Here is a 14,248-nt window from a genome sequence, read left to right as displayed (position 1 = left end):
TAAAATCAAATGAGAAAAAATATTGTATGTTGAAACCAAACAGAATATGAGTGACACTGGCACCAGAATCCCACTTAAAGACACAGTCACTTAAGCCGAAAACCGAGTCATCGCCTAAGGAGCTTGAGTGATTAAAAAAAGTGAATCCAATCTGATCAAGCTATTAAAAGAACAAAGAATGGAGACGCAGATTAACTGAGCAGTGAGGCCACTCTGTTGTAAATGTTTTCCAACAGCCTGTCGTGGTACACTTAGTGAAGCATCATCCGTGCCTAACTGTCATCAGGGTTCTCTCTTCACATAAAAATGCATGTCTGGCTCTGTGTTCAAGATGTTCTCTTCACCCACACCAGGCCCTTTTAACTTTCTCCCTGCTCCTCTCCCTCATGGAGGGGCTCTGCTGGAGTTCTTCTGGCTCAGGGCACTTTAGTTAGCCATGCAACTCACTCTCAACTGTGAGACAAGATGGTTTCCAGCACTGTGTTGTGGCCAAGGAGGAGAAAATGGAAGCAAGTGGAATGACTTGACTACAAAAGGACAAATTAACATCGATAACCTTCTGACAATATATTTGAATATGTTAACAAAGACCACACACTCTTAGCATAGAGGGAGCAGAATGCAAAACAACAATCACCTGAAAGGGCACTGGGACAGATTAGGTCTCCACAGAGCTTCTTTGACCTTAAATGCTAATGACATTACAGGAGCAGAGCATGTTGACCCACAGGGGATTTTCACACCGTTGAACCTAAGCAAGACTGAACCGAGCTGCGCTGGCCCGTTTACCTATTCCATGTTGCTGCTGGAGCTGTGGAAAAAAAGGCTATCAGCAATCTACTCTGTAGTATAAATACCACCTCTGTGGTAGAATGATATTTACACTTTTATAAAGCTGTCTATCACTTTTTTTAAAGGGATTTCTGCTGTGAACGTTTTATTTTTCTTTGTAAGGAGAACCCCTGCTGTAGCCCTTTTTTCCCTCCTCATTCATTTTAATTTACGAGCCTCCTCTTACCTTTGAGCATCACACACACACACAATTATAAAAGAGATGGTGTTGAATAAGTGTATTGTGCTCACGTGCCCAGAAAGACTCAACCTACCTGATATTCACTGACGCAGTTCGTGTTGGTGTAATCAATGATGCATCTTCCGAGCCACTCATCAGGCCTCGCGCTCAGGATGTCGTTCCGACAGTTTTCCAGGAAGGGCTGGAGTCGGAGGAGCAAGGTACGGGACAGGATGTAGCCGAACCCTCCGTAGCAGTACTTCCCTTCCATTTCTCCCCCTATGAACTCCTCCGGACTGCCCATGTAAAGCTCTCGATCCATACTCAGGTGATCCACCAGGGCTTTGATCCGGTCCGCTTCTGTGTAGGCATCATCTTGGACAAAGTAAAACCAGTCGTATTGATTGATGTAATGGTCCAAAATGTACTTGATATTCTGAAACATGTTCCAGATCAGCCTCTCGTCTCCGTGGGAAACGACAAACATGCCGTGAGGGACTTTGCGGTTGCGCATGCCGGTGAAGAATATCACAGTGTCCAGGTGATGGCTGATGGTGCGATTGACAGCTACGCCAAGAGTGCTCATGGTGCTTTTGGATGTCAGGACCCCGACGAACAGACGCTCTCGCATCCCCAACTCTGTGCTTATGTATTTAGCCCTGAAAAAGACACCAAACAGCTACTGAAAATATGTTAAATTTGTTTGAATTAAAAATACACAAAGGGGAGAAAAAAAACAGGGGAAAAAACTGTCCTCAACCATTTATCTTACGGTCACAGCAAAATGCATCATCTTGACCTGGAAATCAATGGGAATAACAACGACTGAAAATAATAGCTAAAGAAAATGTGTTGGATCCAAACCAAATCTGTGGTTTTGCCCACTAAATGTCAAGGAAATCCTATTTTTAAATGTTGCAGAAATACAGACAAACAAGAAGAATCAGCTCTCTGGTAAAGTTAACAGGTAAGGATTGGAATTGTGATTCATCACTGTTTTTATGGGCTGTTGGTTGGACAGAATCCACCTGGCTCCGGGTACTTTTGATGAGCCTTTTTTGACTTTTTGACACTGCATAAATTTAACGTTTGACTAACTCCTCGAGCAAACAATTGGCATTAATCAACAATGAAAATTATTGATAGTTGCTCTCCCTTTTAGATTACAATCCACTGCATTGCACTGGTTGCCACAGGGGAAAAGTCTCTTTCTCAGAATTGCAATGCAATGAAATGCAACCACTATGAGTGTGAGAACTAACATTCGAACAAGGTCTCTATCAAGAAAGTCCAGGAAACGTCTGCATGTCTGCAAAGAAAATGTGAGCAGAACTCATTCAGTATGCAGGCATGGCCCAACATGTGGATGCTCTCAGCTCTGTGGCAGCAAATGTTGGCAGCTAGCAGTGGGCTGTAAACTGTAAACGTCCTATTCCATCAGTCTGTGTGTGTGACAGCTTAATCAAGGCCAGTGGCATCAGGAGAGGGAGAACAACACGTACTTGTATTATATATAATTATACTTTCTTATGCCAGCTATTTGGTTTTGTATTATTCGTCTAACTCATCATGTGTTGTCACTGTAAAATATCATAGCCACATGGCAACCAGTGACTTCTATGTACTATGGCCTGCTGGATTGCAAACGTGAGCCCATAATAGTGTGTATGTATTTATTTTAATATAAATAGTGTTCACCATCTTAAGTTAACTGCAATCCAACGCTTACCTGAACACTTTCTTTGTGGGACTCTGCTGGACTTGTTTATACGGGACGATTCTTGGTTCAAAATCCTCCTCGGACTCCACATCGTTGATGTTGGAAATAGAGTTGGGCTTTCGGGCTCCCTTGAGCTGCCCATCGTGACCCGAAGTCACATCCTCACCCTGTTTGGCATCTAGGTAGCACGCTTCTTCCGTCCAGTTTACGCTCAATAAACTCAACGTGAACCCTAAAGAAATACCGATTACCACCGGGCCGACCGACCGCAGGACAGAAAAAAACGCCGAAAATCTCATCTTGTTCTTCCGGCTCCTCTGTCTGAGAGTCCCGCGGCGCTTCAAACGCGTCCGAACAGGCCTTCTTGTCCGGGACAGGTCAACTACATCAAATCTGAGTCGAAGCAACCCGTATGGACGTTTTTAACTTAAGGAAAATATGTAACTTCCTCCTTAAATCTTACGCAGGATTCGTACGTGTCAGTGTAGCTGCTGCCTGGCTCCTCCCCGGCCAGACGATAGCATCAGAGGCGGGTCTAGTTCCAGACTGTATGGGTGGATTCGGCTGCGCAGGGCGGAGGGATAATAAAAACGACCCACCGGGGAAATGTGAACTGGAACACAACCAAAGTCCCTCCGTCTGTTTACATGGTGACGTCCATTCATGTGCGGTCGTATTTACCGAACTGTAACAAATAAATAAAAAATGAATCATGTTTGTGCGGTTTTGTTTTTTACTTTTTAATTTTACAGAAACTTAAATAACATACAGCTATTGACTTTTTCAAATGTTTACATATTGCAAATACCATAACTAAACTACAAGTTATAAAAAACAATTTGTCACTGACATGATAGTGTTCACCTACAACTTACAAGCACACTCAGAGGGAAACCTTATTTATGTGACAGTTCTAGTTTGTTTTACATATAAGCTCCACATCGACCATCTGACAGTGGTGTGCATCAGTAGGCTTATAGTCATGTATAACAGTTTACATTACATTTTCAATGTAGGACTTTTACTTGCACAGTAATGGACTATTTGTGGGTGTGGTTAGGCTAAAGGTTTTGAATACTTCCGCCATCGTGGGACTGACATGCACCTTCATGGCTGTCTAGATTGACCTTCCTTCAGCAGACTCATGCCAATAACATCACTGAATGCACAGATATTACCTCCCGCTGAAAACACCGAAAACTTTACACTGACAAGGATTGTTTTCATGCTAAAACTTAAAACTCCAAAGGTTGTTAACTCCCACTGCTTTTATCACTTTCATTGGACTTCAAGTTCTATCTTGCGGTATCTCTCATATATAAAAACAGCAATGATGATAAATATATATATATTTATATATATATATAACATCATCTTTGTTGCACTCAAAAGGTAAACACCCAATATGTCTGTGCAATACATTCTGTATAATGTGTATGATTCAGATGTTTGATTAAAGATATTTGTATGAAGTTGAATCTGTTTACTTGTTTTGCTCTCGCTTGGCAGTCGGTTTGATGTTGTCAATGCTTTTGCTTTGGGCTAGACAAGTGAAGAGGGTTGATTTGTGTGTGTTGTGTGAGAGTGATTAAAAAACGGACTGTTATCACACATTTTAAAACCTAATGAAACATATTGTTGTTGTTGTTTTCATATATTGACCAGCAACTAATTGCAATCATATTTCTTCATTAAAAGATTTATCCAGAGATTAAAACATGAACAATTGTGCGCTGACAGACCTCAAGTTTCTCAAGATCAATATCAAGGATCCAAAAGACAAGTAATAAGTCAGTACCAGATGTCTCTCTCTCTCACTGCAGCTGCCTCATGTGTATTTTAGTGATTAGCTCAGTTTACAGCTCACCCACCTGGCTCTCACTGTTCTCTATCTGGCCTCTGTGCTCCTCACCCAGATGTCAGGGCCAGCGTGCTTCCTGCCTCTCGACCTTTCAACTGCATCTTTTGAGTCCTTATCTGAAACCTGCGGCCAATGATCTTACTAAGACCTCCATTCTCCATATATGGAGCTTGGAATATTGTTGCTGGGCTTTAGTATACATCCTCAATTGTTCATTTTTGCATTTTGTCAGAAAATCGTCTCTTAGCTCTCTTGTGCTCTCTGGTGGTAACCAAAATACTTGTCTTGGTTAATCTGAATTTGTATGATAAAGGGGTTGTTCAAGGAGTTACAGAATAAACAAAGCCCAACACTATTTTACATCTGGCTTCATATATAACTGAAGACATTCAAATCGAGGTGTGGATAACTGTTATCATGTTTATTATTTTAAATAGATAGATAGATAGATAGATAGATAGATAGATAGATATATACTTTATTAATCCCCAAGGGGAAATTTGTCGTGACAGTAGCAGCAACACACAAGAATAAAAACAAAACACAAAATATAAGAAACAGGGATGAAAGATATAGAAGTATACAAGTAAAATAAAAGTAAAATACAAAACAAAATATATATGTAAATATACAACACACATGCATACACAACACACAACAACACTGACAGATCAAATACAAAAAATATTAAATATAGACAGAGTGCAAAAAGCAAAGTGTGTGTATGAGTGCAGAGCAAATGAAATGAAATGTGTGTGTATGTGTGTAGTGCAAACAAATGAGATGTGTGAAGTGCAGATCAACATAGTGTAAGTATTCAGTTATTGTTGTAGTTATTGCACTATGATCTGGCAAGAGGTGAACTGTTATAGAGCCTCATAGCCGCCGGCAGGAATGTTCTCCTGTATCTGTCCTTGAAATACAATATTCCATTTTGCTTTACAATCATTTTCGTTGACAGCATACGTGGTATAAATAACTATCCAGCTATTATTATGATTCCCCGGTTTTCCTCGTAAGGTACCCAAATAACATTAAAACAGTGTTTGCTCGTTTGGAAGATATCAACTTGATTTATCTGAGAATGCTTTTTTTTTAATGTGAACCAATCCTTTTAGTTAACACTGTTGGTCAGTGTAACATGTTTAAATTACATAAGGTGAACCAGTTGTTTCTCCACAATAGGCTACGAATGAAGAAAGGCAATGTGGGTAAAAAAAATTACGAACGTTAAATGCATATTAAGTAACTGTATTTTAATGAACATATATAACACATTATTATTAGTCATAAGACATTTCAGATTTCATTCATGAAATCATCTATTCATTAATTGTATGTTATGCATCCTGAGGTCACACAAAACTCTTGAAATACAATATTCCATTTTGCTTTACAATCATTTTCGTTGACATCATACGTGGTATAAATAACTATCCAGCTATTATTAAAGGTTATGATTCCCCGGTTTTCCTCGTAAGGTACCCAAATAACATTAAAACAGTGTTTGCTCGTTTGGAAGATATCAACTTGATTTATCTGAGAATGCTTTTTTTAAATGTGAACCAATCCTTTTAGTTAACATTTTACAAAACTACTCAAATGTAAAATGTAGCTAACTATCTGAAAGATATGCTGTAACGTGAAGTGTATTTTTTTGACTAGAAGCTGGGGGCTCCCACATTTCTCGTGAACAATTGAATGCACCAGTTTAGGTATCCTTATATCTGCCTGTAGACAAACTAAATGTCACTAGCAACAGCGCCTCTTCTGCCCTTCAGTGTTTGAGTTGTTCCTCACATGCTAAATAATCAGCGTGGCCGAACCTGTTCAATCGCTTTTCATGCAGATTTAGAGAGCCTGACGTCTGTTTTCTCTGTTCGGTGTTTCGACGAGCAGCCGGTGTCACGGTAGTTCATTGCGGTAATGGAGTGTCGTGTGTTGTCCATTCAGAGTCATGTTGTCAGGGGATACGTTGGGAACAAGTCGGCAACATTCCCTCTGCAGGTAAGACTTTGATCATACATGCAGGTGGGTCCACGAGACTTCATCAACACGTAGGAAATAGCTTAACACGGAGAAAGACGAAAGCTAGAGAACATGCATTTAGTATGGAGCGTAGCTTCCAGATAGCGAGACGAGTCTTAAGACTGAAGGCAATTGCCTTCATTGAAACGTCATGGAAACCTTTCCTCTTCTGTCTAAACACCATAGGCCGTTTCCCAATGTGTCGACTTTACACACTTAACGTTATCTTATTAGATAATGGCTGTGGGAAGAAAAGAAAATACAGAAATATCACTAACATCTTTTTTAATCACCCGATGTAATGGGACAACCCAAAAGCCCGTTTTAAATCTGAAATTATAGAATGATGTAGAGCATATAGTTCAGAAATACCATTGTGCATTTATTCCATACTCTAGTTCATTTTCATTCCCATATCAATCACATTTCTGAGACTTACAGCACACATGAGTAAGTATACATTCATTAGTCAACATGATTTTTTGGACATTCAAATTAGGTAGGCCTGAGTGTTTTTTTTCAATGATGGAATGAATTGATCTGAAACATTTCCTTTTACCTTCCCTTTTATGTCAAACAAGTTTCCTGCAGAAGGATCCGTGGGATAATTTTCAGTCCCCAAACTTGTCTGTCTCCATATTTAAGCTCAAAGGAAAGCCTTCAGAAACAAAAGCATTGCCTAACTGTATTATTATGTGATGTGATTTACATAAAGTGTACTGCAATATTCCAAAAGGGATATCAGTCCTTTCAGTGATCACAAAAGACGGTGTAATGTGTCACTGAATCTGTCACCATGATGTTCCCGAAGTACATTGGAGTTCATACATTCCTGTCGACTTGGTAAACATCATCTCTGTAAACGGCTTCTTGTGCTCTCTTTTCTCAGGTGCTGGGCTTCGAAGTGGACTCGATCAACTCTGTGCAGTTCTCCAATCACACAGGTCGGCCGAGTGCTTTCCAAGTGCTTTTTATTCTGTTTCACAAAGTATATTTATATTAAGTTTTGTTCCACTTTCTTAACCACTCAACCCTCTCATCTTTTTCTTCAGTCAAAAACTATGACGTTGTGATCCATGTGTTGTCATAAAGTACCTCAGAGTAGTTTGTGTAGCCTTTAACCCTGAGCAGTTGTTTTGTGTGCATCTTAGCCCAAAAAGTCAATGCATGTTGAAAACAATAATTGGCTTTGAAAAGGATTTACTGGGGAAGATACATAGTCAAGGTATTTGTCAGGGACATGCACAACATGTTTGAGCGAGAAACACTGGACACAAAAACCAAAGCAAGGGGCTCAGAAGTGTAACGCACAGAGTTAATCATTGCCCAAGCTCTTTCTTTCCACCTGCTTGTATATAATCCTTTGGTGCCCTGCATGCATGCTTTAGCTAACTGTGAAATATAATCTTTTTGGTCATCAGTTACTGGGTTTGGAGTTAATGTTTTTGACAAACCATTTCTCCCTGATAAGTTAAGCTTCCTTTTCAGGTAACTTTCCATTGGGCGTATCTGTACGCTATCTTGCATGAATACTGTGTTGCAGAACATCCTGTGTTGTTCATTATGCATTCGTTCTCTGAATATTGCAAAATCAGGTCGATCAGGTATATAAACGGCAGAAATATTTATCTCTGGCTTGTTGATCATCTTTTTTACAAATCAATCAACAGCACTATCAGCAACCCACATACAGTGTGGGTTTTATTGAAGTCATTTTGTGAAATGGGGCAGTAAAACTGCCGAACCATTAAGGAAAACAACATTATAAGTAACTTGTTTATCTGAAACACCTCCAGAAAGGACAGGGTTATAAACTGGTGTGTCAATTTATGGAAACAATGGAAAATTTGAAAAATGTTGTTGATGATAGTTAATCGCTCTGTGCACCTTGAAGCCATTTCCATTGAGGCCTTCTGCACGTTCGCAGTCTGCTAGCAAAGGACTTATTCTCCTGAGCAGTCTATCGACTCTCGGCTCTCTCCAATGTTACACCTGCTACTCCTTGTTTCTTCTTTTACTAACCGTTCGATTTTCTCACGAGATAAGTTTATTGTTTGTCCTTCAACTTTCAGCTCTTGTTACATACCAACAGCCATGCTGCAGAGAAAGGGGGGTTTCGATAGCCCAGCCTACTAAAGTAACAACGCATCGTAAAGTATTTTCTATGTGGATTCTACCGTGCACAGATGCTGTGTCTGTGCTTAACCCCCATCTGATAATTATTCTTTTATATGTTATTATTTATGTCCTGTTTTAAATAAGCCATATTTGCTTGAATTCACCGTTTCACCTTGATTTCCCTCCCGACAAGGAAATACAGTTATTTCCACAACTATAATCTGGGGTCCATGTACCAAAGTATTTGAAGAATGTGCTTTCACCACAGGGGCAGGAGCTGATCATATTAATGTAAACGTCTGCTCTTCTTTGAGAGGAAACTAGTCGGTGTTCCGAATGTTGAGAAAATGAATGTTAACTCTAATTTGGAGGCGTTGGTACACAAGTTTCCCCTCCAACCGCGCAGCACATGCCTCTACTTGGCCTCAAGCTTTCTGGTAAGTCCTCGCTGCAGGAGGTGGTCTCTCGCTGGCTCGGGGTCAGTTTGGGCTCCGTGTGAACGGTATGAAGAATACACCGGCGTTTGTTTGTGTCCAATCATTTGCAGTCGGAGCAGCTTTTGTGGGGTTTATTCTAGGTCAGCGGAGACAGGGGGAAGCTTGCAGTCAGGAGACAAGCATCCCATTCAGTCAGTGTGGGGGCCCCTGTGTTGCCCTGGACACTGCACAGAGTAGAGGAACCTCAGCAGAGGGGAGAAGAAAAGCAGAAACATGTCGGAAAAACCCTGAAGATTGATTCACAGCAGGGTTAATATTTTATTACAGTGTTTGTCTTGGTTTAACTGTGTCAGGGTTTCCAAGGATCCTCAAAAAGTCTGAAAGAATCTTGATTTCTATCCTTAAAATGTCACGTCATTTTGAACCTCTGCTCTCCCTCTTGAACCCTAGGCTACGCCCATTGGAAAGGGCAAGTACTGACAGCAGAAGAGCTAAATGAGCTGTATGAGGGCATTAAGCTCAATAAGGTGAACCGCTATGACTACATCCTCACAGGTGAGTCCCAGCAGTGGGTCACTGCCGAGTAAAGCAATGTGGATCTTCAGCAGCTACAGCTTTGTGTTGCCCTTTACTAGAAGAATGAAGGGGCCAAACTTCCTCTAAAGTGATTGACGTGTGAACACCAGTGTATCTAGCATGTCTCACTTCATTAGGTTTGACCCTATGCCATAAATGGATTAATACATTTTGATTAGTAGTTGGAGTACTCTGAGAGGGAACACATCTACCCTGGGTCATTTCCTCTTCTTCACACTTTCATCTCCAAGGGTACAGCAGAGACACGTCCTTCCTGGAGATGGTGGTGGACATTATTCAGGAGCTGAAGAAGGCCAATCCAAGCCTGGTATATGGTCAGGATATTTCTTTTTTTTCATTGTTCACATTTCAAATTTTGAGAACCAATACTGGTCAGTTGACGTGATCAGTCGATGGACAGAAAACTTCTAATTACATATTTTGATAATCCATCTTTCTCTTTTAAGCAAAAGGGCTAAGGATTCACTATTTCCATCGTTGCAATTTTTAGGCTTCAAACTGTTATGCTGAGTTTATTTTTATTTATTTTTTATGTAGGACATTGTACAGACCAAACAGTTTATGTTTATTGATCATCAAATACTCAGCTAAATTAAATCACCATTAGCTACAGCCTTGACAGAATGTAACTTTTGTTCTTAACATTAATTAAATCCAGCCGTAACAGAGTGCAACCGTTGTTCTTAACATAGTCCAAAGTCTAATGTTTAGTCTTCTTGTCCACAGTGTGTGATCCTGTTATGGGAGACCACGGTTCAATGGTAAGCATCTTACAGTTCATTCTTTTTTTAAACCTCACACCTGATGAGGGTTAAATGTACTTTGTACTTATTTTTGTACTTGAAAGTTAACTATTTTTCAGATAGATGGAGTCATTTGTCAGGAGGTTTAAAAACTGCATGGAAACCCTGTTTTTTTGGTGTCTGTTTCAGTACGTTCCAGAGTATCTGCTGCCAGTCTACAGGGACAAAGTAGTGCCTTTGGCTGATATCCTCACCCCCAACCAGTTTGAAGCAGAGTGAGTTCATTAATACTGATACTAATATGGCAATATTAGCTGATATGGAGGAATATAAGGTGGGCCATTTCTTCATTATTCAATGTAGGTAAATACCTGATTGGTATGTGTATCTATTGCCCTGCCTTACACAGACTATTAACTGGGAGGAAAATCACCACAGAGGAAGATGCTGTTGAGGTAAACATATTCCTCACTGTGCTGTATTTATTTTGTGACACCAAAAAGTAAAACGCTATTCTGTGACCCCTACTACTCTCCAGGTGATGGACTTGCTTCATAAAATGGGTCCAGAGACCGTTGTCCTCACTAGTACAGACCTGCCCTCGAAACGTGGGGACCAGTTCCTGGTGGCCCTCGGGAGCCAAAACATTGGTAAAGTACCAGAAAAAAACTTTCTCCAGGCGAAATGACTACTTTCTGCTGCTTGTAAGACATTTGGGGATGTTACTCTTAATTTGGATGTGTCTTCAATGTAGTGAAAGCAGATGGGACTAAAACCAGTCAGAAAATCTGCATGGACATCCCCAAAGTGGATGCTGTATTTGTGGGGACAGGAGACCTGTTTGCTGCCATGTTGCTAGCCTGGACTCACCATCATCCTCAAGACCTGAAGGTCAGTGGCACACCTGGATGAAATCTGGTTTTGCTGCACTTGCACTGCTTCGATGAATCCCAATGTGCTTGTAACCTTGTCTTCCTTCTGGATTTCACAGACTGCCTGTGAAAAGACTGTTTCCGTCATGCACCACGTCATTAAGAGGACCATGACTTACGCCAATCGTAAGGATTGTGTGTTTATGGCTTCTTTGGACACAAAAGATCGCTGTGTGCCCCCTTCTTTTAGCCTTATATTTACACAAGCAGTAGCAATATGTCAACCAGAAGTGTGCATTATGTAGGTTTGCTATGTATAGGTATCGAGTATAAGTTGATTACATGTAAAAGGAGGCACACAAAACATGTCATAACCATTGCTAACTGCATGTAAAATGCCAAAAGAGGATTAACAGCCTGAAGACATGCACTAACACAAGAATGACCCTTTCACTCCTCACCAGCCACCCCAAGTCCTACACTTTGTTTTCTTTAAACTGCTCTTCTGTCTTTCAGAGATGGCTGGCCCTGGGAAACGGCCCAGTCCTGCACAACTGGAGCTGAGGATGGTTCAGAGCAAAGCGGACATTGAGAAACCTGTCGTTGTAGTGGAAGCTCAGGTTTTACGAAAGTATTCACGCTGAAGACCGTACCATTACTCCGGACATTGACATCTTGCTGGTACAAATCTCGGTGGGCCACCAGAGAACTGTAGGATTTTCACATCTTAGACTTTCTCGTGTCTCTGCCTTACAGAAACACTGAGGGAGTACAAATATGTTTTCATGAGCACTGTCTGCAGGATGTGGTGCATGTACATTCTGCTCACAAACGCACTGGTATCACTGCCATACGCGTCTGTACTATGGTCTGTGTAGACTTCATCTGCCATTCAAAAGAAGAAAAACACCATTGGCCAACTATGGATTGGTATAAAGATAATTTTAACGTACTTCAATCCTCGTTAACATGGTAAAGGATTTCTTGCTGTAAAAAACTCAATAATAGATGCATGACCATGCCTCTATTTGCTTTGACTATGATCGTAAGTAAGGACTAGTTTATAGTTTACCATGCATTAAAAGTAAAATGTTATCGTCTTCTATGTGCAGATTGGATGCATTATAAGTCCTGAAATGTGTATCATCACTCCCATGAATTGGTAAACATTGTATGCAATTGAATATGTAGTCTATACAGTTTCATTAACCCAATTTATTTCACTTCAATTGCAACTTAATAATAATTAAACTAATATTGGTCTTTTAATCAACTTTCTGAAAATGTGTTTCACCTCCTTTATAATTATGCATTGATGTCTTGAAGTAGCAGATGTTCAACATGTTAGATCCATGTCTTAAGCATCTCAAATTGAGGTATTTGCACAGATAATCTTTTAATATATTTCTTAATGTTAATTTCTTCTTTGACTGTTGTCATATCTCAATAAAAGAGTCGGTATGAGAGACCATGCTCTATAATAGCCTTAATGGGGGTAAGAATAAAAACATTGGTTGTAACTGTTTTCATGTAACAATGTAAAAATGTATCCTCACAAATGTTAGAAAGTCAAGTGCCAAACCTTGAGCTGCTGCGCTGACAGAAGAAACCACAATATAACAGAAATAAATTATTCATATTTTACTGACACTGTGTTTTGATTTTAGATATTTATTATTTATTGCTAGGTTTCAGGAAGAGTCACCCAAGCGTGATACATGACTTTTACCTGATGCATTTTCTCAATCTATTAACTGGGTAAAAGCACATTGAAGACACTGTTCTACAAGGTGTTCACATGAGGGAGGGAATTGTACTCCCTTATGTGCAAAAAACGTTTTTATTCCTTTTGTAAGTGTTAAACATGACCAGACCTATAATCCCCCAAATGAAGTTCAGGTTGGGTAAGGATGAGAGCAAATTTCTGGGATCAAAATAGAATAAACATGCTATATAGATATAGAGTGACACATTGTTCACTTCAGTACTTTAGTACATTTAAACTTAGAATTACAACTACATTTTTACTGAAAAACAAAGTCTAAAGTGTCTTATTAAAAATTAAAAAAAATTCTAATGATCTATTTAAAACTAGTATGATTGCATTTGTAGAGGATTAAAAAAGAAATCATGTGCTTGTAATTTAAAAGTGTAGGAAATAATAGCAAGAAACAAAGAAAGACAAACTGGTCAGCTTCCAAGTGCTTACTATATTGTGTGATTAAGGCCAGGTGACGCTCTGTTTTGACATCACTAATCCACAGTATGAAAAGCCAGCATTAACCCAAATAACCCAGCAAGCCAATATGTCTGCTCAACTCAGACCTGGACACTGTGAGCAAAGGTAGAAGGACGCATTATATGTGTGCATTATCTACAATGTAAACTAAATGATGGACTCCCATTCACTTGTGTAAGAGAAGGGATGAATTTATTATAGTGTCTGGTTCATGTTTGAGAGATTATGACTTCCCCTTACAATTTATACTGCAGCTCTGCAGAAACACCAGCAGAGGGCTAAAGAGGTCAATAGTGATATGACTTTAGTTACATGTATGTGTAAGGTTGACGTTTGTTAGTAAAATGCATCAAAATTAAACATGAAATACAATTTCAACAGTTAAAGCAATAACCTAATGTATAAACTGATGTAATCCAACTGATCGCAGGAAATCAGTAATATGCGAGAAGAAAACATCGCTAATTTCACTACGCTGCTGCTATATTTTTTTCTTTTCAACTATCCTTGAATTTTAATATAATAATTGGCATGTTTGCGGTTGCAGAAGCCCGTTGCTGAAACCTTTAAAAAGATTGCTTATTGAATGTAATTCTGAGAACGAGCGAGGGGCCGGACCGG

The 14,248-nt window shown here is 39.7% G+C and overlaps 2 protein-coding genes across 4 annotated transcripts in view; one reads left to right on the top strand and one right to left on the bottom strand.

The window, feature by feature from the left end:
- Positions 1-3,223, bottom strand: part of chpfa (chondroitin polymerizing factor a) — a 38,545-nt gene extending 35,322 nt beyond the window's left edge. For all 3 annotated transcript variants that reach the window (XM_056432217.1, XM_056432201.1, XM_056432211.1), the window contains exons 1-2: positions 2,742-3,223; positions 1,107-1,671 (exon numbers count right to left, since the gene is read on the bottom strand). In XM_056432217.1, coding sequence (XP_056288192.1) covers positions 1,107-1,671; positions 2,742-3,031 — 855 coding nt within the window. In that variant the 5' untranslated portion in view covers positions 3,032-3,223. The remainder of the gene's footprint in view (positions 1-1,106; positions 1,672-2,741) is intronic.
- A 3,138-nt stretch (positions 3,224-6,361) lies between these two features.
- LOC130208524 (pyridoxal kinase-like) lies at positions 6,362-13,032 on the top strand. The gene is made up of 11 exons (XM_056437705.1): positions 6,362-6,600; positions 7,511-7,565; positions 9,627-9,731; positions 10,004-10,087; positions 10,500-10,534; positions 10,706-10,791; positions 10,926-10,971; positions 11,055-11,166; positions 11,271-11,407; positions 11,508-11,574; positions 11,905-13,032. Exons 1-11 carry the CDS (start codon positions 6,520-6,522, stop codon positions 12,030-12,032), a joined length of 936 nt encoding a protein of 311 aa, XP_056293680.1. The 5' UTR covers positions 6,362-6,519; the 3' UTR covers positions 12,033-13,032.
- The last annotated feature ends 1,216 nt before the right edge of the window (positions 13,033-14,248 follow it).

The sequence above is a fragment of the Pseudoliparis swirei genome, chromosome 2 (genome assembly GCF_029220125.1).
Source record: "Pseudoliparis swirei isolate HS2019 ecotype Mariana Trench chromosome 2, NWPU_hadal_v1, whole genome shotgun sequence".
In the NCBI taxonomy this organism is placed as follows: domain Eukaryota; kingdom Metazoa; phylum Chordata; class Actinopteri; order Perciformes; family Liparidae; genus Pseudoliparis; species Pseudoliparis swirei.
The sequence above is the reverse complement of the archived record's forward strand: the minus strand, read 5'-3'. Positions and strand labels throughout refer to the sequence as shown.

What these genes read in the sequence shown, in the direction of transcription:
- LOC130208524 (XM_056437705.1), top strand. Translation starts at nt 6,520, where the DNA reads ATGGAGTGTCGTGTGTTGTCCATTCAGAGTCATGTTGTCAGGGGATAC. An exon ending in CTATGACTACATCCTCACAG is followed by an intron (nt 9,732 to 10,003) that starts GTGAGTCCCAGC and finishes TTCATCTCCAAG; the next exon opens with GGTACAGCAGAGACACGTCC. An exon ending in GACCATGACTTACGCCAATC is followed by an intron (nt 11,575 to 11,904) that starts GTAAGGATTGTG and finishes TCTGTCTTTCAG; the next exon opens with AGATGGCTGGCCCTGGGAAA.